At 44.6% G+C, this 26,537-nt stretch overlaps 3 protein-coding genes across 5 annotated transcripts in view; 2 read left to right on the top strand and 1 right to left on the bottom strand.

Moving 5' to 3' along the window:
* FRY (FRY microtubule binding protein) overlaps positions 1–14,307 on the top strand; it is a 203,376-nt gene extending 189,069 nt beyond the window's left edge. For 2 of the 3 annotated variants that reach the window (XM_075265973.1, XM_075265974.1), the window contains exons 59-61: positions 8,047–8,157; positions 11,072–11,274; positions 12,808–14,307. In XM_075265973.1, coding sequence (XP_075122074.1) covers positions 8,047–8,157; positions 11,072–11,274; positions 12,808–13,066 — 573 coding nt within the window. In that variant the 3' untranslated portion in view covers positions 13,067–14,307. Of the gene's footprint in view, positions 1–4,234; positions 4,253–8,046; positions 8,158–11,071; positions 11,275–12,807 lie in introns of all 3 variants that reach the window. The other variant, XM_075265972.1, reaches the window with a different exon arrangement.
* A 4,101-nt stretch (positions 14,308–18,408) lies between these two features.
* ZAR1L (zygote arrest 1 like) lies at positions 18,409–22,841 on the bottom strand. The gene is made up of 4 exons (XM_075262953.1): positions 22,218–22,841; positions 20,040–20,132; positions 19,231–19,305; positions 18,409–18,552 (listed from the first exon to the last, which is right to left on the bottom strand). Exons 1-4 carry the CDS (start codon positions 22,839–22,841, stop codon positions 18,409–18,411), a joined length of 936 nt encoding a protein of 311 aa, XP_075119054.1.
* A 3,572-nt stretch (positions 22,842–26,413) lies between these two features.
* BRCA2 (BRCA2 DNA repair associated) overlaps positions 26,414–26,537 on the top strand; it is a 37,595-nt gene continuing 37,471 nt past the window's right edge. Inside the window, exon 1 of the mRNA XM_075265990.1 lies at positions 26,414–26,516. Coding sequence (XP_075122091.1) covers positions 26,450–26,516 — 67 coding nt within the window. The 5' untranslated portion in view covers positions 26,414–26,449. The remainder of the gene's footprint in view (positions 26,517–26,537) is intronic.

Here is a 26,537-nt window from a genome sequence, read left to right on the forward strand (position 1 = left end):
CCCCACACAGTATTAAATGCTTCACAGTAACTCCCCTCTCCACACAGTATTAAATACTCCACAGTATCCTCCCCTCCCCACACAATATTAAATGCTTCACAGTAGCCCCCCTCCACACACAGTATTAAATGCTCCATAGTAGCCCCCCTCCACACACAGTATAAAATGCTCCACAGTAGCCTCCCTCCCCACACAATATTAAATGCTTCACAGTAGCCCCCCTCCACACACAGTATTAAATGCTCCATAGTAGCCCCCTCCCCACACAGTATTAAATGCTCCATAGTAGCCCCCTCCCCACACAGTATTAAATGCTCCATAGTAGCCCCCTCCCCACACAGTATTAAATGCTCCATAGTAGCCCCCTCCCCACACAGTATAAAATGCTCCACAGTAGCCCCCCTCCACACACACTCACACAGTATATACACACACACAATTATACTTACCCATGAAGAGCCGCGGACCGTGGCCTACACTGACAAAGAAGAAATCGCTCACTAACAAGGAATCCTGTACCAGATTCCCCGTTAGTGAGCAATTGGGGCAACGGCCATCACGGCCCTAGGAGCTTCATTATACTGTAGCTGTGTCGGCGGGCTGGAAAAGTGTCCTCGGCAGGCTGCATGTGGCCTTAGTTTGAGGACCCCTGGTGTGAGCAGCATGTACAAGCAGATTTACATGCAACACAACACACCGTGCATTTTTCTGTTAGAGCTGTGGCCAGGCCCCAGACAGCCAGTACTGTCATGATGGCGGCATTAGATACAGAATTACTGATGTGGATTTTGTGTTGTATTATTTATTTATTTATTTTTATAAAGTTAAATGAGAATCCGCACATAAGGGCTTGTCCAAGATCAAAAAACATGTTCAAGTCAAGAAACAAAATATATACCAACCATACGTAGGCCAAAAGGAAACTCTTATTTCATACAGTAATGAAGTCTATGGGCCTGTCACCATATACATCAACTGTTGTCAACTTCTATATGTAATGGGTTCTAAACAATAAGTAAAGTTAATATATGCCAGGGCCATGGAGTCGGAATCAGAAAAAAGTTACTCCAACTTCAGGATAAAATGATTATTTTTAATATTGTACAATTATTAATATTGTATAATAATTAGATGTATAGCTTGTTACATATTTTTACTCAAATAGGAATCGGTCAATGGCTTTTCAGTGAATTAGAGGATATTTACCGCTTCTGACTGGCCATGGCTGTCTGCCATTTATACAGGAACGGAGCTGTGGAAAAATACAGGAATCGTCGGTGGTTTGGCCGTCTGACTCCATAGCCCTGGTTATATGCAGGTTACTAATATACAGATGTTCAGTGCGGATTCATTGCATTTTGAAGTCCCTTCCCTTGGTTATCCAGGCCTTTCACCTGGACAGTCTTGTCACTCTCATTCCTGATGGAAGGCCATGTAATGCAACTCTGTCCATCAGCATCTCTTACCACAATGCACTGCGCATGCGCTAGTTACCGAGTACTTTCATCTGCTACCTTACTATATGAGACTTGGGGAAGGGTCTCTATCAGTAGACCTGGATAACCAGAGGGTGGCGCTTCTGAATGCAATAAAACAGCATAGAGGTCCTGAACACTATATATTTGTACATGCTATATATCCCCTATCTACTGTTTAGACCCCATCATATATATCTACAAATTATATATAGTTCTTATTGCTACCCTACAGCGTGATAGGAGGGATTATGGGAGCAGAACAATTTATGATGTTATCTTTGGGGAACTCTACTAACAACGAAGGATAGTCCAAAGCAAACCACCCCTGAACCTCTTGTGTGTTGAGTTTCTTCCACCTGACTGTGGACTTTGCACTATAAAGTCGCTGCACCCGGTATGGTGGGAACGAACACTACCTGTAAGTCCTTATACTGTACCTGAAAATAGAAGCGATTGGTTATCTGGTCCTTTGTCTGATTTCCAGGATACATAGGGTTAACCAGAAAGCTTTCCGCAGATATGATTTCACATTACCCGCTAGTACTGAGGACAATCACACGGAAGGAAGGAATCGTGACTCATTTGGCAGCTTGTACAGGAATGTCCCAGAAAGTACTAGAATTGTGATAACAGCGAGCTGAACATTGCTCTACATGACACTGATCATTGACATTTCTGCAATCGGTCAAAGAAAATCATATTTCAGTGAATGGAGCGAAAATTGCTTCAAAATAGGTCAAATTGTGAAGTCACAGGAATAACTGTGCAGGCCTACAGTAATGGAAACGGTCTCAATAGCAATTCTCTAATATATTCTTATTATTTGAATGAATTTATTAAGGGCTAGTTCACACAGAGTTTTATGCAGGCAGATTTTGGCGTGGAATCCGGAATTCATTTCACTTCTTTTTACCGCTAGTGATTTTTTTCAGCTAGCAGGAAAAAGAAGCGACATGCCCGATCTTCCCGCAGATTCGCGGGATGAGACTCACTCCCGATTAGGCCCATTCAGTCGGGCCTAATCAGGAGCGGGATGCCGCAATGGGATGCCGGTGCACTAGCCGTCGCAGCTAGCCGTGCAGAGAGTTCACACGGCCAAGACTGGCATTTCCTACGCTACAGAATTAAGAGGCAACAAGCTCGATAGAAATCTTACACATGCCAAAATCTACGACAACCAGGAACTAGCGCCGATTTCCAATATAATGCTCACCGGTTTCCTGCCATGAGTTATAATGGATATGTTGGGATAAGGCATCCCCAACTGGCTGGGTGGTGTAATACGAGTGTGTCTTTGATGCAAGAAACGGTCATGCGCCATGTTAACAACCTTCTACACCGAAAAGCTAGCGTAGATGGGTTTATGAATTTCATAGGATTTTATACATATGCCCACCCTTACAGTTTACATGTAGAAATAGCTCACATTACACAGTCAAATTTTTAATACATTCATTTAAATCCTTGAGTATAAACAACTTTGCATAAATGAATAGTACAGGTTAATGTAAGAAACTTTGTAATACATGTTATTAAAGAAATATGTTTCCTTCTCCACTTTTCAGCCAGTTACTTTCCAAATTTTTTTTAGTCTATGAAGGAGGGACGGTGGATAGAAAAGACACTCAAATAATTGCTGCACCTACTCTCTGTGCACTTTTAACACTGCTAGGTTGTAGATAAGAAGCTATGAGAGCACAGAATGAGGCAATACATCAATTGAATAAGATATATTACAAAGATTCTTATATTCACATCTATTATTCATTTATGAAAAGTTGTTTAGAACTGGAGGTAGACTTTGAGATAGGCCATCAATATTAAATTAGCAAAGATCTGACATCCGGGACCCCCACAGATCAGCTCTGTAAAGTGGCAGCCTCAATCTGGTGAGTGCCCCTTCCTCTTCTCAGGCCATATAGGTTCATTGGTCACATGGTCTGTTTGCAGCGCAGGCCTATTCAAGTGAATGAGGCTGAGCTGCAATAATAAGCACAGTCTCCATATAAAATGTATGGAGCTGTGCTTGGTAAGCAGGGAAGAGGCCATAGGGCTTCTCCAAATGTTGCAGTCTTTTCAAAGAGCTGATCTGTGAGCATGCCAGGTGACGGACCCCATCATTATGAAATCGGTCATCAATGATTTAGCCACAGAGAGCCCCTTAATAGGGCCTTTTAGCCGTATTAAAATTGCAAGACTGGTTTTTTTTTTGCAAATCTACAAAGACCTTTCCCCACATTCCATGACTATACACACCAAAGGAAAGCTTATTACAGACTATGGTATAAAAGCCAGTGGAATTTCCAGCAAATATTTCAATAACCACAGACCTTCATACACAGCTCACTGGGAATCTTACCCTTTTAAGGCCGCACATAAAGCATGACCTGATCCTGGATATGGCGGTTCATTATTCAAGGAGAGGCAAGCCGGCAGCAAAAATGAAATGTGTTTACTGTTAGGGTTGGTGCTGAGACTATGGTAACACTTCTTGTCACCAGATCACTGCCCTTATACCAATGAGCGATGTCACCAATCTCTAATGTTCCTGTCACTATTTCTTTTTTATTAGCTTGTGTGACCGCCCTGCATGCTTTAGGTATAATATGATGTTTTTCAACCCCTTCAGTGGTTGAAAAATGACTGCTAGCGCTGCTTTATGTGAAGCTGTGCAGATCTGGGTTCTGTATATTGCATGCACTGACGTGAAACTGTCCTCTCTTCTCCTGTTTTCTCACCCCATGCTGTCTCACTAGCAAATGGAATCTCTTGCAGTAAGTCTCTTTTCTTTACTATATTCTTCTTCCAGATGACAATGTTTCTGTAGGTTTCGTGCTCATGAGTGTGCAGCCGAGGCCGAGTTCTGTTTCAATGTTTTATAGGACCTGATCTATAAATATTGGACCGTCGGAACGAAGCTCGGTCTGCACTCTGTGTGTGCATGAAGCCATAGAATTGCTATACTAACAAAGTCAACAGGTACTCTAACCATCTATCCCACAAAATCTTACGTATCGACCTGAAAGGTTCCCCAGTCATCATCTTCTTGAGCATTACATACTTGTATTATTTAAAGGGAATGTGTCACCAGGAAATTATTTTTTTAACCAAGTTTTCATATTAACCATATTTAAGATTTTTTTAATGATATTTTAAAGCATTTTCTTGTCCCTTTCTATGATTACTAACAAATACAACTCATGTAATATTTACCCTGGCCACTAAGCCAAATAATAGACTGCCACTTAACGATACATCTTTGCAGTAGTCATTTCCTTTACATCACAGACAAACATTGTTACAATAGAAGTTAACACTGTTATGGATAACACTATTGTTGTATCTGCTACTAACTGACTGACAATTCTGTAGGGGTTTTCATGGCAGGAGTTGTCTCGCTTACATCACAGATAGGACAGATAACCTGTGATATCATCTTTTGTCATTGCTGCCTATGGCCATGACCGTGTCGCCTATGGCCACGACCCTGCCGCCCATGGCCACGACCCTGCCGCCCATGGCCACGACCCTGCCGCCCATGGCCACGACCCTGCCGCCCATGGCCACGACCCTGCCGCCCATGGCCACGACCCTGCCGCCCATGGCCACGACCCTGCCGCCCATGGCCACGACCCTGCCGCCCATGGCCACGACCGTGCAGCCTATGGCCACGACCCTGCCGCCTATGGCCACGACCCTGCCGCCTATGGCCATGAACCTGCCGCCTATGGCCATGACTCTGCCGCCCATGGCCATGACCGTGTTGTAAAGTATATCACTAAATAATGTTAACAGAGAAAAGGTGACACTCTGGCAAGTTGGCGGCCCCATAATCCTGTTCAGAAAATAGATTAAAAATCTTCACTCAGGAAATTGAAATGGATTAGAATTTTTTAATAAATTTTAAAAAAGTTGGCACATTCCCTTTAATGTTTCCATAGCTGGCCCCATGATACCCAGCAGGGGGGTTATTACTTTAAGGGGGTTGTGGATGGAAAATTAATGACCTCTCATTAAGAAAGAATTGGTGGGGATCCAACCCCTGGCTTCTGCACTGATCAGATGTTCTGTGCCCAGTGTACAAAGCTGGAAGTAGACGGCTCTGTATACTGTGTAGTGACCTGCTGTGCTCTTACACTTCACCCCATTCAAATGAATAAGAGCCAAGCTGTAGTAGTGCGGCACACTGTATACAGCCTTCTGGCTCTGTACACTATGCTAATATGTGCAAGTCTGGTGTCAGACCCTAACCAATTTGAAACTGGTTAGACCTTAAGGAGAGGTCATTAATTTTGGGTCTCAGACCCCCTTATATGAACATAATATGACAATGCCACCTTGTCTGTCCTGATCCAGGGGTACCCCTGAGTTATCTATACTGCAGGACTCCAGGAAAGTATGATTTTGTGGTGATCGCTTTTATGACTTTTGTACTAATTTTTATTCCATCTTCAATAATGTATTATAGTTGCTAGTATTCATATATAACTAGTGACTCGGACCTTACGTGTGGGTATCTGACCCTGTGCATGTGCCTGATGGTACCAGATCATGCAAGGACAAGGGAAATGGTAAAATCCAGTTGTCCATATAGTCGAGAATGTTTTAGGATCTGTCTCTTGTCGCATAAACAGGCATGATGTCCTCCTTGTGGACAGGTTATCAGGCAGTAACACTACATGTATGAGAAGATAAACCGACACATTAAGGACATCATGGCTGGTTATCAGGAGGACACTACATGTATGAGAAGATAACCCGACACAATGAGGACATCATGGCGGGGTTACTGACAAGCCCCAGACCATAGAATGTTCTTGTTTTCATGGACTTATCCAATGGCAACCGATCAAGACAACAGACTGTCACTACTAAGATGGTTAGAGGAAATCTTTGGAACTCTCCAAAAAGTTCATATACTGTATACATATATTATGCCAAGTGGTTTCTTGTATGCGGTAAATATAGGAAACAACCGATCGGGATCACAGTGACGTTTCTGCGGTGTATACGAGGACATTTGCTTCCCACACCCTTGTGTTGATCCACTTCTGTACTTCATCTCTACATCAGAGAAGACTCAGTAAATATGTTTGTCAATGGCTCCATGTTTTCTGCTGTGTGTGAACAAAAACACAAAACTTGGAACCAGTGAAATCCACAGGAATCTGCCTCCTCCCAAATTCCTGTCCCCACTGTCTTATCTGTGTCTGGTATGCAGACCGTGGCATGACATAATATCCGTGATATAATATCCTGCACAGAGAGCGGCTCTTGAAATGGAGGGCAGGAGCGGTCTCTCATAACCTCTTCCATTACCAATCCACTAAAATCTGACAGATCTTCTTGTGATGTTTAGACTTTGAGATGGTGTCCTGTGCTCATCCATCAGGGTAGGCCAGAAATCGCCCAACAGAAGGAAGTTTCAGGTCACTCTGACTAACAGTCTTTGTATAGGACCAAGGAAAACAAATATGGCTAACAAGAACGTGCCCCAAAGCCTTGGCACCACGCTAAATTGCTTGGATTTGAGGTTCTTAGTTGGACCATGTTTTATTCGAGGGACTATGTTCATGTAGGGCCCTCTCACCCAGCCAAACCAATACCCTGCCCCTCGCTGATGAGAGCCAATCACCCCAAAACACCTATACGTGAATGGGTCTCTCTTCGTTTGGGAAGAGTTGTTCTGGTTAGCTATACGGTAGTCCCAGACCATATGTAAAGGTTTCAGAGAAGACCTTCCAAAAGGTGTTAATGAGTTTTTCCATACCATAACACGAGGAGTAGCAGAATACCAGGGCTATAGAAATCCCTGGCTAAGTTGTGACTATGAGATAATCTGCAGAATATTGGTGCTTTAATTTATGATTTGGTAAATAAATTTGTGGATTCCTGTTTTTAAAGTGTAGACGGTATACTCTATTATGTATAACGGGATAAGATGTATGTTTTTATGTATGATAGATCTGTTACTAGGCTGTATACTGTATATACAATAGGATATGATGTATGTTTTATGTGTGATATATATGATTATAGGTTACTCGGCTGAATACTGTATATACAGCAGGATATGATGTATGTTTTATGTGTGATATATATGATTATAGGTTACTAGGCTGTATACTGTATATACAGCAGGATATGATGTATGTTTTTATGTATAACTGTTTATAGGTTACTAAGGACAGGTTCACACCAGCGCCCGGTCTCCACTTTGTGGGTTTCCGTCTTTTGCTGACAGGAGACGAAAACCCGGCATTCAGTGTCCGGCCTTGAGCGCCTGTGAGGGTCTTCTGGTCTCTGCAGCGAAACCATTTTTTTTTTAACCAGACACAAAGTCCTGCATGTCTGACTTTGGGTCCAGTTAAGAAAAACCAGTTTTGCCGCAGAGACCAGAAGGCGCTCACAGGCGGACACTGCCGGTTTCTGTCTCCTGTCCTGTGTCTCAGGCGGGAAACAGAAACCTGCAAAGCGTAGTCCGGGCACAGGTGTGAACCCGGCCTAATCTGTATACATTTATAATGTAATGCCTGTTTTCTGACACATTTTCTCCATTCATTTGCAGCAATTGGAGCTCTGTCAGAGATTGTATAAGCTTCACTTCCAGCTGCTATTGCTTTTTCAGTCTTATTGTAAACTAATCGGACAAGTCCATGAAGTCAGCTCCATGCCAGAGGTATGTCAGTGTGAAATATATTGCACCTGTACAAGAATAGAAAGGCCTAGTGCTACAGATGGGGGCCCCACCTGCCTACAAGATGGCGTCTGTCTCACATTCCTGACATGGAGTGTTGCAGTAGCTGTGGCACAGATATGTATACATATGTATACTGTACTCTCTTCTAGCAGTGCTGCCTCCTGTCTGCTGCTAATCACACTCCCCTGCTTTCTCTCCTTCTATATATCATATCAATCCCATAATGACTGATCATCATATGAAGAGCTAGAGCCAGTACCATCTCTTCCTGCTGGAGGACAGTATTATCCTCCCCTCTATAGCCTGCCCTGTCTAATAGAGATGAGCGAACACTAAAATGTTCGAGGTTCGAAATTCGATTCGAACAGCCGCTCACTGTTCGAGTGTTCGAATGGGTTTCGAACCCCATTGTAGTCTATGGGGAACATAAACTCGTTAAGGGGGAAACCCAAATTCGTGTCTGGAGGGTCACCAAGTCCACTATGACACCCCAGGAAATGATACCAACACCCTGGAATGACACTGGGACAGCAGGGAAAGCATGTCTGGGGGCATAAAAGTCACTTTATTTCATGGAAATCCCTGTCAGTTTGCGATTTTCGCAAGCTAACTTTTCCCCATAGAAATGCATTGGCCAGTGCTGATTGGCCAGAGTACGGAACTCGACCAATCAGCGCTGGCTCTGCTGGAGGAGGCGGAGTCTAAGATCGCTCCACACCAGTCTCCATTCAGGTCCGACCTTAGACTCCGCCTCCTCCGGCAGAGCCAGCGCTGATTGGCCAAAGGCTGGCCAATGCATTCCTATGCGAATGCAGAGACTTAGCAGTGCTGAGTCAGTTTTGCTCAACTACACATCTGATGCACACTCGGCACTGCTACATCAGATGTAGCAATCTGATGTAGCAGAGCCGAGGGTGCACTAGAACCCCTGTGCAAACTCAGTTCACGCTAATAGAATGCATTGGCCAGAGCTGATTGGCCAATGCATTCTATTAGCCCGATGAAGTAGAGCTGAATGTGTGTGCTAAGCACACACATTCAGCTCTACTTCATCGGGCTAATAGAATGCATTGGCCAGCGCTGATTGGCCAGAGTACGGAATTCGGCCAATCAGCGCTGGCTCTGCTGGAGGAGGCGGAGTCTAAGATCGCTCCACACCAGTCTCCATTCAGGTCCGACCTTAGACTCCGCCTCCTCCAGCAGAGCCAGCGCTGATTGGCCGAATTCCGTACTCTGGCCAATCAGCACTGGCTAATGCATTGTATTGGCGTGATGAAGCAGTGCTGAATGTGTGTGCTTAGCACACACATTCAGCTCTACTTCATCGGGCTAATAGAATGCATTGGCCAATCAGCGCTGGCCAATGCATTCTATTAGCTTGATGAAGCAGAGTGTGCACAAGGGTTCAAGCGCACCCTCGGCTCTGATGTAGCAGAGCCGAGGGTGCACAAGGGTTCAAGTGCACCCTCGGCTCTCCTACATCAGAGCCGAGGGTGCGCTTGAACCCTTGTGCAGCCTCGGCTCTGCTACATCAGAGCCGAGGGTGCGCTTGAACCCTTGTGCACACTCTGCTTCATCAAGCTAATAGAATGCATTGGCCAGCACTGATTGGCCAGAGTACGGAATTCGGCCAATCAGCGCTGGCCAATGCATCCCTATGGGAAAAAGTTTATCTCACAAAAATCACAATTACACACCCGATAGAGCCCCAAAAAGTTATTTTTAATAACATTCCCCCCTAAATAAAGGTTATCCCTAGCTATCCCTGCCTGTACAGCTATCCCTGTCTCATAGTCACAAAGTTCACATTCTCATATGACCCGGATTTGAAATCCACTATTCGTCTAAAATGGAGGTCACCTGATTTCGGCAGCCAATGACTTTTTCCGATTTTTTTTCAATGCCCCCGTTGTCGTAGTTCCTGTCCCACCTCCCCTGCGCTGTTATTGGTGCAAAAAAGGCGCCAGGGAAGGTGGGAGGGGAATCGAATTTTGGCGCACTTTACCACGCGGTGTTCGATTCGAACATGGCGAACACCCTGATATCCGATCGAACATGTGTTCGATAGAACACTGTTCGCTCATCTCTACTGTCTAATTGTCATTCGTAATGGTGGAGGGAGTTTTTACCCCCCTCCTCCTCTTTGTAGAGCCTGTGTGGTATAGTCCATGTTAAATTGACAAAATAATTTCTAAACAATATTTAGCCATTCTGAGTGAGTTGGGGCCCTTTCCAGTTTGGGGCCCCATCTATTAGCCAGAACAGAGAGGGACTACGCAGGATTTCTCAACATATTCACATATGCACGGGCAGTCATTTGATTTTAGCATGTACCATGTAATGATTTATTTGACCTATGGTGGCGCTGTAGAGGAATTGACCACTTATTGTTGGCTCCCACACAGATTACAGCTAATGATGGTAAAACATCCAAGACGATTGTAATCTGAATTGTGCTGAATTAATTTGGGGCCTCATTGTATGAGCTAGCGCAGATAGCATTTACCGCAACTTGTCATTAAAATTTTAGTAAATTTGTCAGGTAGATGGAAACCCTGCACTATTTTCTTGGCCCTTTAAAAAACAAAAACAAAGTTGTAAATGGTTAAGAAAGGCATCATTGTCTTAATAATCCCCCCCCCCCTTGTCTACAGAGAACACTGCTTCAATAAAATAGCAACTTTACTGCCCCTGCTGGTAAATTTGAGGGATTGCAGCTACATATACACCAGCACACTGGAACGTAATTGTAAAGTAGCAATGCAACCTAATACAGAATCCTAATAAATGGTAAATTAGAAGACGATCTATTACTTGCAGAAGTGTTATTATTAATAAGATTATGCCACAGATCCTGAATTTAGTCCTTGAACTCCATTGCTTTTGTCTGCAGTTACTTAACATGTCGAGAGAACTGAATGAGCTCAAGAAGAACTTAAAGGAGGCGAGTTTATACATTGCAGCGGAGTCTCTTAATATGGATGCTGCACCATATGAGCCAACCTTCAGTTCCACAGAGTTCGCCATACAGTCCATGCTGGAGTGCTTAAAGAACAATGAGCTCGGGAAGGCGATACGGCAGATCCGCCACTGCAGGTGAGTCGGTGTCATACCTGTCCTGCCGTTATACGTGGCTTACACAACAGTGTGTTTCATCATAAGCTAACGCTGAAGATTTTTGCTCCGCTCTCTTCTGTGTTTGCACTTGGTTCTGATATTGATTAAATTTTGAAGCGGTTGGAATTGAAATATATGATAAGAAACTTGGACCTGTGTATGAGCGGTATACCATCGCCATCACCGGTCTCTTATTGGGCGTTCCAGCACAAGGATCATGTTGTTTAACTAAGCTTTGTCTAGCAGTGTGACCCTATTATTGTAGTCAGATATATACCTGGGATAATCACAAATAATGCAGCGGTATTATTTTATCAGCTTTACTAGTAGGATGGACCTCATACCCACTCAGGGTATTTGCCATTTGTCTGGCAATGATGCCAATATGTGGTGATCACGTGATGACAGAGTTCTCCTTAAAAAGCGGCTGATTGATGGGGATCTCCCATATTTAAAGAGGACCTTTCATGTCCTCAGGAACATGCGGTGTAATACACCGCTAGAAAGCCAACAGTGCGCTGAATTCAGCACACTATTGGCTTTCCCCTTCTGTGCCCCCGGTGAAGAGCGATCGGTGCCGGTACTGTAGCTCTTCACTGTCAGAAGGGTGTTTCTGAAAGTCAGTCAGGAATGCCCCTCCTCACAGTAGCGTCTGTCAGAGGGGGCGTTCCTTACCGCCCTAACCTAGTATGTAGTGGTTAGTACTGCGAGGCGCAGAGGATCACCCATATGGTCGGATCCCACAGTAGAGTCACTGTAGTGTTCCTAATATATAGTGGTTATTACCAAGTGGTCCAAAGAGGGCAAATGGTAATTTGGCAATGGAGACATGGTCTCCCAAAGTTCATTGATGAAGTGAGCTGCAAAGGCTAGCCTGTCTAATCTAGTCGCACAGTAGAGATCCTGTAGCACAAGTTATTAATAATAACATTACATTTTATTTATATGAGCCGTCACCAGTCGTGTCCTTTAACATGTGGATGGTGCCTGGACATATAAAGTTAGTCTCCAACGGCATCATATCATGTGGCGTAATGTGGGAGCGGGAACAGAGGAGGGTTTGTTTTAGGAGTTCTAATTACAGTATGGACGGGTTTACATTAGGAATTGTGATAGGCCTGTCTGAAAAGATGTGTCTTTAGTTTGCACTTGAATCAGTAAAAATTGAGATTTAATCTGATTGTCGGGGTAGAGCATTCCAGAGAAGTGCAGCAGCTCGGGAGAAGTCTTGTATACAAGCATGGGAGGTTCTGATAATAGAGGATGTAAGTGTTAGGCCATTGAGTGAGCGGAGAGCAGGGGTTAGGTGATAGACAGAGATGAGGAAAGAAATGTAGGGAGGTGTAGTTTGTGGAAAAAGACCACCTGAGGATGTCCAGGACTCAACAGGTCTGCACATTCTTCATGGCATAATGTACACACAATATTCTGTTTTTAAGTAATGGCAGATTGTCGTAGATTATCTGAAAAATACTTGTTACTCATCCGTATCATCTATACTTTGTGTTTCAGGAAACTATGGCCTAATGACATATTTGGGAGCAGCGCCGATGATGAAGTGCAAACACTACTGAACATTTACTTCCGACACCAGACACTTGGACAGACAGGCACGTATGCCCTTGTAGGCTCCAATCAAAACTTAACAGATATCTGCACCAAGCTCATGGACCTCAACATGGAGATTCGAGACATGATTCGCCGTGCTCAGAACTACCGCGTGGTCACAACTTACCTCCCTGACTCCAACATTTCTGGCACTAGTCTCTGACAAGAAGCCAGCGTTTATCCTCTCTCCTAAACTGGAGGTGCTGCCCTGTTGGACTGAGGTCACTCAGTATCTACTCAATATTGGGAAGACTCCGTCACACTGTTACCATTCCTGCTAACCTTAGGCCCGTCTATCAAGCAGAGCAGACAGATGAAGGCATCTGCAGCAATAGTGTATAAGGATAGAAGTGTGTAGCGATAGCGCGACAGCCCCGGTCAATCTCTGCCCTATGGCCCAACCTTTTCGGAACGGCTGTTCTGCTTTATCTCACTACTAAAAAAAAAAAAAAGTTACTTCCATTGTGTACCAAAGCCTATTATACCGAATCATACTTCCTTTCTATAAAACCTTAACCTTAGGATGGCAAAAGTGCAATGTTTCACAAAATAATATATATATAAATATATATAGTCTATTTTTTGTTGCTCTTAATATACTTTTCAGATACTTTTTAATTTGTCAATGAACAGTCAACAGGCAGAATGAGGCTGGCCGTGGAAGAATACTGGATATTATGACTGGTCAATAGCTGAGAGCCTGTAGATATGAAGGCGGATTGTGAGCAGACTATAATGATGTTGTACACTGTAATTTGGAGGATTACTGTATTTCACGCTGCTATGACAGACATTTCCTAGAATTGCTAGGCTGCTGCGATAACTGTACTTGATCATAGTCGAGAACTGTTTCCGGATCACTCCCCCCGATTTTTGATTTCGATCATTTTCACTTTTTAAGGATCCCGGCTGCCTTTTACTAAAACAGATCTTTGCTTTTTGAACTATTTATACAATGAAAAAGACGGCTGATATGACTTGACTACCCCGTCGAAAGTGCAAGTTTGAAGGACGACGACATCTTTTTCATCTGTCACGCATGCATCTTTCTCTCTTCGATTTTTATTTAATGTATATTTGGATAATACTTGTCGCAATGAAGAGTTCTAGGTTGTTCTTTGAATTGGAACATCTTTTTGTTGATTTTATTATATGCATATACTATTGATATATATGACTATATATTGGTATATATGTATGACATTTTTTCCTCCTTGGAATTTCTGCTGTCGAGTGTGAATTGAATCGCATGAAATTCTTTTGCACATCTAAGTCATTTCCATTCACGCCTAATCTATGTAACTTATTCACTCTGTACATAATACTGACAGTTTTGTGAAAGTAAGATTATTTTTGTTGAGTACATTCACTTGAAATATATGATAAAGTTGTTCAGTCACTAAACGGATGCTGAAGTCGTTCTATGGGCTACCGTTTCAACAAACTTTGCGTACATCAAAGATACCGATGACTATAAGAAACTTTGTAAGGGCTAGTTCACACAGGGAGCAAAGAGGTTGATTTTGACAGTGGATTTCGTTTCAAAATCGGCCCCTTTACAATAGTGGTCTATGTAGACTGCTAGCAGGAAAAAAAGAAGCAACATGACCTTTCTTCAGGCATTTTCCGCCTGAAGAAAGCAATAGAAGTGAATGGGAGGCGAAAAATGTGCGTTTTTTTTGCAAAAGGGGAAAACAGCCTGGCGGTTTTTACAAAAAAAAGAAGCTCCAAAAAACATGGCAAGCTCCAAAAACTTCCTAATTAGGAAGTGTTTTTTTCCAGTGCAAAAATAAGCCACACATAATTTACGTGTGATCTAAGCCTAATACATTTTAGAGAAAAATGCTACTTTCTCCTCTTCTAGGCTTCTTTTGTCCTCACTTCCCTGAGGAGCAGGCACTGCGATGGAAGCAGAGAGGCACCATAGAGACTACTTTACTCACATTACTACTGTCTCTATAGATGTTCTGCCTGATGCTGTTTTGAAAGTGAGGCAAAAAGTTGAGTAGATTCTCCTCTACTTACTGTGAGCAGTGTACAGCAGCAAGTCTCCACCCACCTGACCATCATCTCAGGAAGAACTACAGAGAGCCTCTTAATATCTGAGTCCCATAATAGACATTAATAATGTTACTCCTCATGTACACACACAGCAGCTTCTCCTTAATCATGTAGACCAACAGGTAGGCCTTAAGGGACTCTTAACCGTCCCATATTCAGCTTCTACCGCCACACTGAGCACATTACAAATTGTTTTTCTCCATATCCACAAAACTGATATACAGAACATTAAGGCTGGGTTCACACGGGGGTTTTTTGGACCGGCGTTTGACACGGAGGCTGCCTCAGAATCTGGTCCAAAAAAAAAAACAGCCAGCCGTGACTGGATACCGGTGCAATGCATACAATGCACCGCCATCCAGTCACAGCATTCTGTTCCAGATTAGGCCCAAATGAATGGGCCTAGTCAGGAGGGAGTGTTGTGCCGCGGCATTCGGGGCATGTTGCTTCTTTTTTTCCCATGAGCGGGAACAAACCGCTCACGGAAACAGGAACCCTTTGAATTTAATGGGAGCCGGCTTTTTGAGCCAGATTTTGACGTGGATTCCGCATCAAAATCTGGACAAAAAAAAAATCAACCCTGTGTGAACCCCAGCCTAATAAACACCATATCTTTATGTTCTCTGTAGTGCGGTGGTAGACTCTTTTAACTGGTGAAGCAAGGCAGTATGTATGTGTACAGCATCTGACCATCCAGAAGTTTTCATTGATATTGAATTTCACAAAGCTGCCCCCTCTTTCATAGGACTGTGATGTTAGTGCTATTTCCAGAGAGATTCCTAGTTGAAAACAGTCAGGATTGAAGCTGCTGCATATAAATGCGAGTCTCAACTGCATTCATCTGGGAACATCTGGAAATCGTACAGGTAGAACTTTGATCCTGGTGTTGTATGAAAGGAGAGTATCATTTTCCATGAACCACTGTTCTAGGATGAATGGATATAGATAGATATGGAATAAGTGTGTGAATTGATGACCTTCCCCAGCTTCAATGCATTATACAAGAGCTTGTATTCCCATGAAAAGCAGTGTACAGACATTAGCAAGAGAAACAGAATAAAGGACGTGGCAATTTCTGCCAGAAAATCAAAATTGGTTTCAGTTTCGATAAGCTTTAGAGGGGTTGTCACTCTCAAAATAAGCCCCCCCACGGCCCTCTCCAACTTTAATTCAAATGTATTAATTTTAGCTCTACTGTAATATTTAGTGTTTGACCTTATTACATTTATGCTGATAACCACACCATGGAACATCTGTGGAAAGAAGCCCACTCCCCACCCCCATTATACCTACCATTTCTCCATGGTTATTTGGATTCCAGGACATCATTGCTGGAAGGTGGACTCTTTATTGCGTGTGCCGGCTGCCCTACTATACAGTGGGTGGCCGACATGTCACAGAGAGGAGGTGCTGGCCGGCAATAACGTCCCAGGTTGAAAGGCGGCAAAGCCAAAGTAATGGGGCTGGCCGATGGGGAATTATCATGTAGCACTGTATATAACAGCCATAGACCTAGTAAACTCCCATGCTCCAGTAACCATTGCAAGTACAGTTTTACAAGTTTTCACCCTTATTGTAATCCACCACTGAGTCACAGCAGCCCCGTACACTGCATAGCAATGCTCCTATTACAGGATTGTCACAGTGTGCTGCTCTTCCACTAAGCTTTGTCACCCAAATGCTGCTATAACAGCACCATGTGCCTGATGATCCCTGACAGATCATGTACCAATTACCTATCTTGGAATTTGATTTTAAAACTTTAGGTCAAAATTTAAAAGGACAGGAACAATTTGCCCCTTTTTTGATGGGCCTGAGAATCTCTGATCAGGTACATCATAGAGGGTACACACTGAAAGTCTGCGCAGTCCATGCGGTGATCCCAGGCTGCAAAGTGGACAGGAATAAGACTTGTGAACCCCAGGAAGTCAATCCCAAGATTGAAACGTGTTTGGTTCCATAGGAAATGTGTCAGTGGGCTAGCCATTACAAATACAGATAACATACTGAAAGCATCCGTGCACAGAGCCTTATGTTACATGTTTAGTGCATATGCCAGTTTCCCCTAGCACAAAAGCAGATACAGCCATGGACAGCTGCAAAGGCCATCACAATCTTAGGAATTTGGAAGTTATGGCATCCAGTGCATTGTAGTTAAGGAGGACACTTGGATTAATGAAGCGCAATTTACCAGTTTGTTCCAATAGCAATTATTCCTTTAAGGTGTTATCTGGTTTTTAACATTGATGGCCTATCCCTAGGCTAGGGCATCAATATAAGATAATCCTTTAATAGTCCCACCGTGGTGATATTTCAGTGTTACAGCAGTATAATACAGATACAGGATAATATATTACTGTGTATTACAGAAGGAGACACATGAGCTGAGAATATACTAGGAATCCATAATAGCTAAGGAAGAAAAGACAGATTTCAGGATCATTTAGTTCTGTGTGAAGTGATCTCTGCTTGATGTAGATTATACAGCCTGATCGCTGTTGGAAGGAAGGATTTATGATAGCGCTCCTTCTCACACTTGGGGTGAAGCAGACGGTCACTTACAGTGCTGCCAAGTCCCAACAAGGTCCCATACATGGGGTGGGATTTGTTCTCCCACATGGAGGTCACCACAGACAATATCCTTCTGTCACCCACCACCTGTACTGGGTCCAGGGGGCTCCCCAGGACAGAGGCTGGTTAGAAGGGACAGCTATCAAGTCTATTTTCATCCCTGGTTGATATACTGCTCCCCCAGCAGGCCACAACGAAAGATGGCAGAAGCAACCACAGAATTGCAAAAGGGCCTCTGGCATCCAGGGAGCACATCTTTGGGCAGGTAGAGCCTACTGTGACCCTTTCTGTGCAGCGCCTCCAGATTATCAGCCCAGTCCATACACACAGGACCCTTGCAGATCACTAGTACCCAGACAACCTGGCTCATAGTACAAACTGTAGAGAGCAGGTATTACAGTGCTGTCTCAGATTTCAATGGGACAGCACCTACACCGTTTATGTAGCAAATAAGCAGTGCGGCTCACCATGTTAATAGTAAGAGCTGTGCTGTCTGGGTACTCTGATCTGCAGGGGTCCTGAGTTTTGAGCCCCTGCAGATATGATGGCCTACAGATGGATCATCAGTGTTAGAAACCAGATATTCCCTTTAAGTTGTGACCCCAGGTGAGCTACATCATCCATACCCTCCATTCTGTAAAGCCACTTCTAGCACACATTCCAAACACGACAACGCTTTGCGTGGGTCAGTTTGTATATACTTTTAAATCAACTTTATTTACAATGTATACAAAACAGTACCACTCTATAAGACAGATACAAAAATCTTCAGTCCGTTTTCCAATGCCAGGTCAAAAGCCATAATTCAGTGCCAATTCATGAAAGTGCAATATGCATTGAGCAATATATAAACCGATCAAGCCACGCTCCACATCAGACAATATACTTGTAGCTGTAAGTGTTGTCACAGGAGAGCTTTTTATTTTTGCAGCGGCCACACAGTTCCTGGCGGTGCGGCCTCTTCAGATCTATATGTCTTTTCTTTTGCGGGCAGGAGCAGCGAGATTTAGAACATATCTAGAGAAACATATGTATTAGAGGAGAGAAACTGATCAGTGTTACTGTAGCCAAGATATAGAATATCCTTCCAAGTACTTCTCACTGGTCCCAGGATATGAACCACAGCCATGTTCCTAACTAAACTGAATCAGAAGATGAGACCCCGTCAGCCCTCGCAGAGTATTCTACAACAAGTACTTGGATTCTTCACAAAATACTAAAGCACCATCTTGGAGAAAAGCTCACTAGACTAGGAGTCAAACTCCATTATGCACAGTATCTAAAAGCCATGGGATGGCATAAAAAAAAAAAAAAAAAAAAAAAAAAAAAACCACTGCAGAATCCGTTTAGGATGTACAGGCTGTTTATATCTAATGGCGCCTTAGAGGGTAGTCTGAAGATTTCCATTTAACTTTGGCCAGCAATTTATTCATCTAGGACTTTGGGATTCCAGGCTGGCTTTAATCCTGGAATATGCCATCTCCGCCACCCCCCTCATGTTTGGTAGGAAGAAATCACTAGCCTAAGTTAGTCTATTAACCCATTCTAGCCAAGCTACCAAAAAAAGCAATAGACAAGCCACATGGGGTGACCATACCTGAGCAAAAGGTATATGAGAAAATGGTCATTCTAAGTTATACCCTTCTCAAGGACCGTACTAAAGTACACTTGCCACATCCCTTAGTTGGCACCTACCTGGCACTGAATGGCTTCCACTCTGTAAGGGTTGAATCCTTTTTGGCACTTGCGACAAAGTTGTTTAAAATAGACCTGTAAGACATACAAGATTATAGCTTTGGTACCAGCTTTCTGGGGTCAAGTTGGTGTTATGTGAAACTAGAACAAGGTCACCTACATCAGAAATCACAGTAAATTAAGCACACCTAGATTTACACCATAATGTATAGAACTGCTGTATAAGCCTTTGCATAATCCGATATGTTCTACCCCACCGGATCAAACACAGTTCTAGCTCTCATGGTTCCAACAATCTGGGCCATTAGCATGAGGACCCAATATGCCAAGTAAGCCGCCTACTTATGACCACTTAAGATCTATCCTGAAGGATAGACTTCCCCACTTCTGAGAAGAACTGTATAATGCTGATTTGTGGGTGACATACCAGAGATTTCAGGTTTGAACAAAGCTTAAGTTTTTGGAAAAATTCATAAGCCATGAGTCTCTTGCTACAAAACTGACTTACTGTAAAAGTAACCTCAACATTATAACCTTGTCAAAATACCCATGGATCCTGCAGGTAGATGTGGGCAGACTGAGCTGAAATCTACATGATACAGCCAAGATGCACCAAGTTCTAGTACCCGGAATGGCATCAGTAAGCCACCAGTAGGCCAGCACTATTTTCTGCATCCGTTTAGGATATAGTCACACATGGCAGGTTTTGCAGAGATGTAGGTAGAGGTCTATGCCATACATATAATGGGGTCATTTCTACAGTGTTCACAAAACAGCCAGAGTGACCCGATACGGAAAGCCATCTTTACCTTGTTGCTTCCAGAAATACACCACACATAGGCACTCTCCCATCGGGTTTTGCAGTCTTTGCAGTGGAAGTAGCCATATTTCTGTTCTAGAAACTAAGAGAACATAGGTTTACTGTACATGGCACTTAGACACCGCCTACCCATTACTAGACAACCTGCCCCTGCACAGATATAGTCTATGGTAGGGCCATGTAAGAATTCATCCTTATTAGGGTTATCCCCATGTTAGGAGTTAAAGGGTTTTTCCTGACCTACAATGCAGGCCTAATCTGGAGTGGAATGCCGTGATTGGACTTGTGCACAACTCACTCCTTGTCTCAAGGGCAGATTCATCTAGATCAGAGTTTCCCAAACTGTGCTCTATGGAACACCAAGTGCTCCGTGAACCATCTACTGGTGCTCCGCAATATGGCGATAATAAACAGTTAACAATAAGAAATAGATAAATGTGAAGGGTTAAAAATTAAAATACTGGTTCCCAGGCTCCTAATATTCTACTGGTGTGGCACTAGGGTCTGTTCTGCGAATATATGAGGCCAGTGGATTAACGCTTCACAGTCAGACGGCACTTCCACACTGGTCTCAGAGCCCCCTTCCTTTCCAGCTTAATACACCGGTATCAAATTAGCGGAATAAATTGTACCTACGGACGAAAGTGCTTCAGTCATCTTTCACGCTTGTATTGTGCGGTCACTCGATCCTTGCTGTGTCAGTTTAGTTGGCGCAGTATTTGCAGTTATTCGAAAAACACTGACAGACCCTCCAGTAGGAGCAGCGGCTTCAACATCCAACAGGTATGTTCAAATATTGCTAAACTGTGCGACCAAAGCAGCCTCATTCACATTAGAATAAAGACATTAAGTTTTTAAGATTTAAGAACTAGGATCTGTGTTTTAAGGAATAATGTCCTTATTTTTTTGACTGAAAAATTTTTGGAATAAAGTTAGTAGAAAATGTAATATCTAATTTCAATTTGTTAGAAATCTCCCCCCCCCCCCCCCACCTTATCTTTGGCACCCATGTAGGTTTTAGATAAAATGTGAAAAGTGCTAAGGAATTTGTCCTGAATAGTGCTCCTCAAAAAGTTTGGGAAACGCTGATATAGACTAATGGATTGCTATTGTTGCAGGGATCAAAGAGCAAATTATTCACCAGATTCATGAATTAACCATGTAACAAAAAATGCATGGTTGCTGGAGAAGGGTCTGTATAGAAGTAATAAAGTTACAAAATGTCATGTTTACAAGAGTGGCATGGCTTCTGTAACCACCACTTTAGTCACAAGGGGCACGTAAAATGCCGACAGTGGTGTAGAGTCACTGGGTGATGTGACCCATGCAGTGAATTAAAGGGTTAGCCCCATCTCAGATAATACAGGAATAACCACGTGGGGGAACCCCACCCCAAACAGAATACCTAACATTAAAGAGGTTCGCTAAGAAACCACACTGACCCCATAAACTAATGGGGTCTGTGTGCTCCACATGAATCATACAGATAGGGCTGCTTGCAGTACTTTTCTCTTTGCACGATTCATGCAGAAAACAGAGCCCATTACAGTCTACGGGGTCAGTGTGGTTTCTTAGCTAACCTCTAATGCGTTCGCTATTATGTTTGGGGGTCCACAAGTGTATCCTTGAACGAAATACCAAACGCAGAGGTGAACCGGGCCTAACTTCTACACCAGTTTCCTTGCAGTGCCCCTTACCCATTTCTGCAAGTCTATCACAGGTAGTCAGGACTTAGTCAGTAATTCCCATGTCAGTGAAATGCAGAGGGGAGGGTAACCCTTAAGGGATGCCCATCCTCAAACTGAGTACAGAGGACCTATACATGAGATGGATCTGTCAGGGTCTGACCCCCGGACACCACAGATCATGTAGCAGAGACCTGTCCTGTGGATGGGACAATAGGACGGTTTGCTTTAGGGCTGCATGTATAAAGCTACAGGTATAGAATACAGTACAGAGTCTGCACATCCAGCAAGTCATACATATCTGTAAGGGTCTCACACAGCCCCCATCCTCTTATAGTGGCGGCCATCCAGTGTTATTACCACATTTTTCTGGTATTGCAAGAGAACAGAGGAGCAGACAATGTTGCAGATGTGAACACAGCCTTATGCAGAGTAACACTAGAAGTTTCCTTACAATTAGATGGATGCCCATAGACCAGTACCTGGAAGACATTCTTCTTGTCTGCACTGAGCTCCTTCTCCGGGGCAGCCTCCCTGTTCTCCTGGCTGCTCTCTTCCACCGCGGGCTCGGCCGATCTTTCTTGGTTGCTATCTGATCGCTCCTTTGGCTGGTCCTCTGCCGCCTGTCCAGACTCCTTGTCCTGAGGGATGACCGGGCTCCTTCTAGGGATCCGGGCTCCCTGCGGTAGGGAGAACACCCTGCGATCTACCACTGGAGAGTACACAGCCACCGGTCGGGTGAATCGCACGGGGTCGGGCACCGATCTGGTCGCATTGCTGGAGGGCAGAGGCGGGGGAGGCCTGCGCAAGGTGCGGGGCCCTAAAGAGCACTGAACCCCGGAGTCAATTCTGGGGTTGACCTGCACCCCGATATCCTTGGTGTTGGCCTTGCGCAGCCGCGGAGTGAGGTTGGGGTTGACCTGGGACAGTATGGCTTTCAGCTGGGCCCGCTGGAAGTTGTCCAGGTAGTCGGGCTCGGAGCCCTTGCTCGTCTTCCAGGTCGCCTGCTTGTTCCTGGTCGGGGGCTGCGGGGCCGGTCCTGGGTGAGCCATAGTGCTGCCATAGCTGTGGTAGTTGTTGTAGGGCGCGTACAAGAAGCCCGCCATTACTGGTGTATCTGCTGTGCGGGGCCGGGGCAGGAGCTCAGCTTTATCCTACCCGGCCTCACCTGCCCCAGCTGGGGCTCATCTCTGCCCAATTACCCCGGTACATCCTAGCACTTGTGTAGGGGCTGCAACATACACTAGGGGCGCTGTGGAGCAACCTTCACTCTTTATTACATACCTAGAGGAAACCTGACCCGTTCACAAGAGGGGGCGGATTTTGGCGCGGAAAAAACGTCATAATCCGCCCCCTCACAATGGTGGTCTATGTAGACCGCTAGCGTTCTTTTTTTCCACTAGGGCCTAGTCACACGGAGTAAAATGGCGTGTAATTTGGAGTGTAATTTTTACACGTGTATTTTGGAGTGGTTTTTTTTATATGTGGCGTTTCAGGAGCGTTTTTTGGAGCATTTACGCGTGTAAAAATGCTTCCGTAAACGCTACTGAAACGCCACGTGTAAAAAAAAAACACTCCAAAATACATGTGTACATTTTTTACACGTGTAAAAATTACACTCCAAATTACACGCCATTTTACTCCGTGTGAATAGGCCAGGCAAAAAAGAAACAAGCTTGCCTTTCTTCAGGCGTATTCCGCAGCTGACATGGAGCTACATTGGCATGGAGTGTCTGTCTGGCGCAGATCCGTCAGAAAAAACGGACACTCAAGAGACCTCAGGGCTCGTTCACACGTCGGGCGGATTTTGACCATATTTTGACTCGGGGAGCCAAGTCAAAATATAGTTAAAATTCGCCTGCCACAATGTCTTGGTCGCGGCTTCCCCCACCCCGGAGTCGGCTCAAATGAATGGGCTGGCGCCGGAGGTTGCGGCTCAGAGAGCCGCAGGATCCGCCTGAAGAAAGGGCAGCTCGCTTCTTTTTTTCCGCTATCAGCAGTTGCCGATAGCGGGGAAAAAAAGTTAGTGGTCTCCATAGACCACCATTGTAAAGGGATGGATTATGACGCCCATTCATTGTTCCACACAGATTTTGTATTCTGTGGCATAAAATACCCCATTCACTTGCATTATGGGTGGAATGTCATTAGATTCTGACTAAAGTCTGACAGAACCCTAGAACATGGCCTTATGGCTTAGTCATTTGGAAAAGTTGACGGCACCTTTTATAAGCATCAAAAAATTGCTCAGAGCCTGAACAAATTGGAAAAAATCAACAAATTCTGCCAATCGTTCCAGACCCATTTGTCTTATGCCCTGTTCACATCTGCGTTGGTATTCCGTCCGGGGGAGTGCACATGAGGACCCCCCGCCCAACGGAGCACTGAACGCAACTGCAAGCGGTGTGTAGTGAAAGCACACAGACCCCACATAGACTGGGGTCTGTGTGCTTGCCGCAAGATCTCCGCAGGGATCATGTGGACCGGAAAGTAGTTCACAATCTACTTTCCTGCTGATGAATTCCTCTCAATGTGTACTAAAAATTGCCTTTACAAAAACAGCCATCAAATGGCCATTTTTGACTTTCATGTGACTAAGCCCCCTTGCACACGACCGTATGAATAGTCAGTGTGCTATTCGTTTATTCCCAGATAGCACACTGACCCATTCATTTCTATGGGCACATACACATGACCGTGAATTACACAGTCACGTCTACGGGCCAACAGTCCGGGCTGCAAAATATAGAACAGGTCCTATTCCTGTCTGATTTTGTGGCCCTGCTTACACGGGTCCTGTTCATTGAATGAAAGGTGCCATGGAAGCACGGACAGCACACGGGTGACATCTGTGTGTCGTCCATGCGCCGCCTGTGCTGTTCATTCATGGCAGCCGGTTAGCACACAGTCATGTGCAACCAGCTTGAGACTAAGTTCACATCTGTGTTAGAGTCTCGCATGACCATCCGCTGCAGATGTCGCCTAAAATCTGCGGAGGGAAAAGTTCTGCAGGGAAGAATTTTCTCTTTGCTGCTTTCAGTGTAAAACTGTTAGGCCGGGTTCAGACAGGGTTTTTTGGTCCAGAATTTGACAAGGAGGCTGCCTCAGTTTCCGGACCAAAAAACGGCTAGCTGCGCCTGGATCCAGTCGCGGCATTCTGCTCCAGATTAGTCCCAAATGAATGGGCCTAGTCAGGAGGAAGGTATCGCGAGGCCAATGTCCGCGGCTGATTGCCTGAAGAAAGGGCAGGTCGCTTCTTTTTTCTGCAAGTGAGAACAAACCACTCGCGGAAAAAGGAAATGACCGGCTCCCATTGATTTCAACGGGAGGTGGTTTTTTGAGCAGGATTTTGATGCGGATTCCGCGTCAAAATCCTTACCATAAAACCCTGCCTGAAATCCAACGGACACCCGGTTGAACCGCATTAAAGTTTATGGGCTACTTCAGTGACCACTTTTGTAGTGGACAGGCTCTTTTGTTGTTCGGGGTCCCCATGGTTTGCAGACCTAAACGATGGAGAGACTTACTCTCACCAATTAATGGGAACCTTGCCTGAGGCCTTATGTTAAAGCAGATATCCACTTTAAAGGTCCAATCACACAGAGGAAAATGGTGAGGAGTTTGGTGTGGAATTTCAGCGCTGAAAAAAAGCCTCCCATTGACTTCAATGGGTTCCTTTTTCTGCAAAAAGGAACAGTAATTTCTCTTCGTTTTCTGCCGTGTGAACTTAGCCTAAGGCCCCACGTTGTAGAAAAGCTGCTTTTTTTGTTTCAGACTTTGTTGTTTTTTGAGGTAAAGCCAGAACAGGATTGAGTGGAGGGGAGAAGTATAAGTATTCCTATATGTTTCCCATTCCTGTTGTAGCAAAATCTGCAACAAAAAAGCAGTTTTTCTACAACGTGGGGCCTCACTAAGGGCTAGTTCACACAGTTTTTTTGCAGGTGGATTTTGACACGGAATCCACCCCACAATCCTCCTACCAAAAAGGCTCCCATTCACTTCAATGGGAGCCACTTGCTTCTTTTTTCCGCTACCGATTTTTTTCAGCTAGCAGGAAAAAGAAGCGACATGCCCGATCTTCCTGCAGATTCCGCGGCTGAGACCGCCGCAGCGTAAGACTCCCTAGGTCCATTTATTGGGGCTTAATCAGGAGCTGGATGCCGGTGCACTGCCTCGCCTTCACGTTGCGGCTAGCTGCATGGAGCGCTCACACGATGCCGTGTGAACATACCCTAAGGGGGTGTGACCAAGGATTTGTGTCGCCCTACGACAATGTTAGTGGTGTTCACAGTACTTTTGGGGTCACAGTGTGATTCCATTTACTAACATTAGTGGGGACAATTATGTATTCCCTCCCTGAGCCATTTACTACAGCTATTAGGTCAGCTCTTGTATTGCCTCAGGGCCTATGACTAATAACATGGCCGCCCTCCCTCCATGAGCCCCACGTTACAATATTTATTTACACACACGGCACGGACACGCCCCCTCCCAGCAGCTTCACTACAGTACATATGCGAGACTATGCGGGCTGACAGCCAATCACAACTGTCGGCTCATTCAAAAAGTGGGCGGAGCGTTCTAAGAGCTGTACTGCGATTGGTCTGTTATAGACCTGTGAGGCGGGGCGTGCTGCAGCAGCGGGAAGTTAGACCTGTGTTCCTCCGGTCCGGACTGACATGGACGTCTCCTCTACAGGACTGCGTGAAGTAACATGGCGTCCGTACAGCCCGCAGCCTCTGTCTTCTTCCAGCTCCTCCAGGCGCATTGTAGTCACGCAGGTGCTTATGACTGCTCACTAG

The sequence above is a fragment of the Leptodactylus fuscus genome, chromosome 2 (genome assembly GCF_031893055.1).
Source record: "Leptodactylus fuscus isolate aLepFus1 chromosome 2, aLepFus1.hap2, whole genome shotgun sequence".
NCBI classification, from domain to species: Eukaryota; Metazoa; Chordata; class Amphibia; order Anura; family Leptodactylidae; genus Leptodactylus; species Leptodactylus fuscus.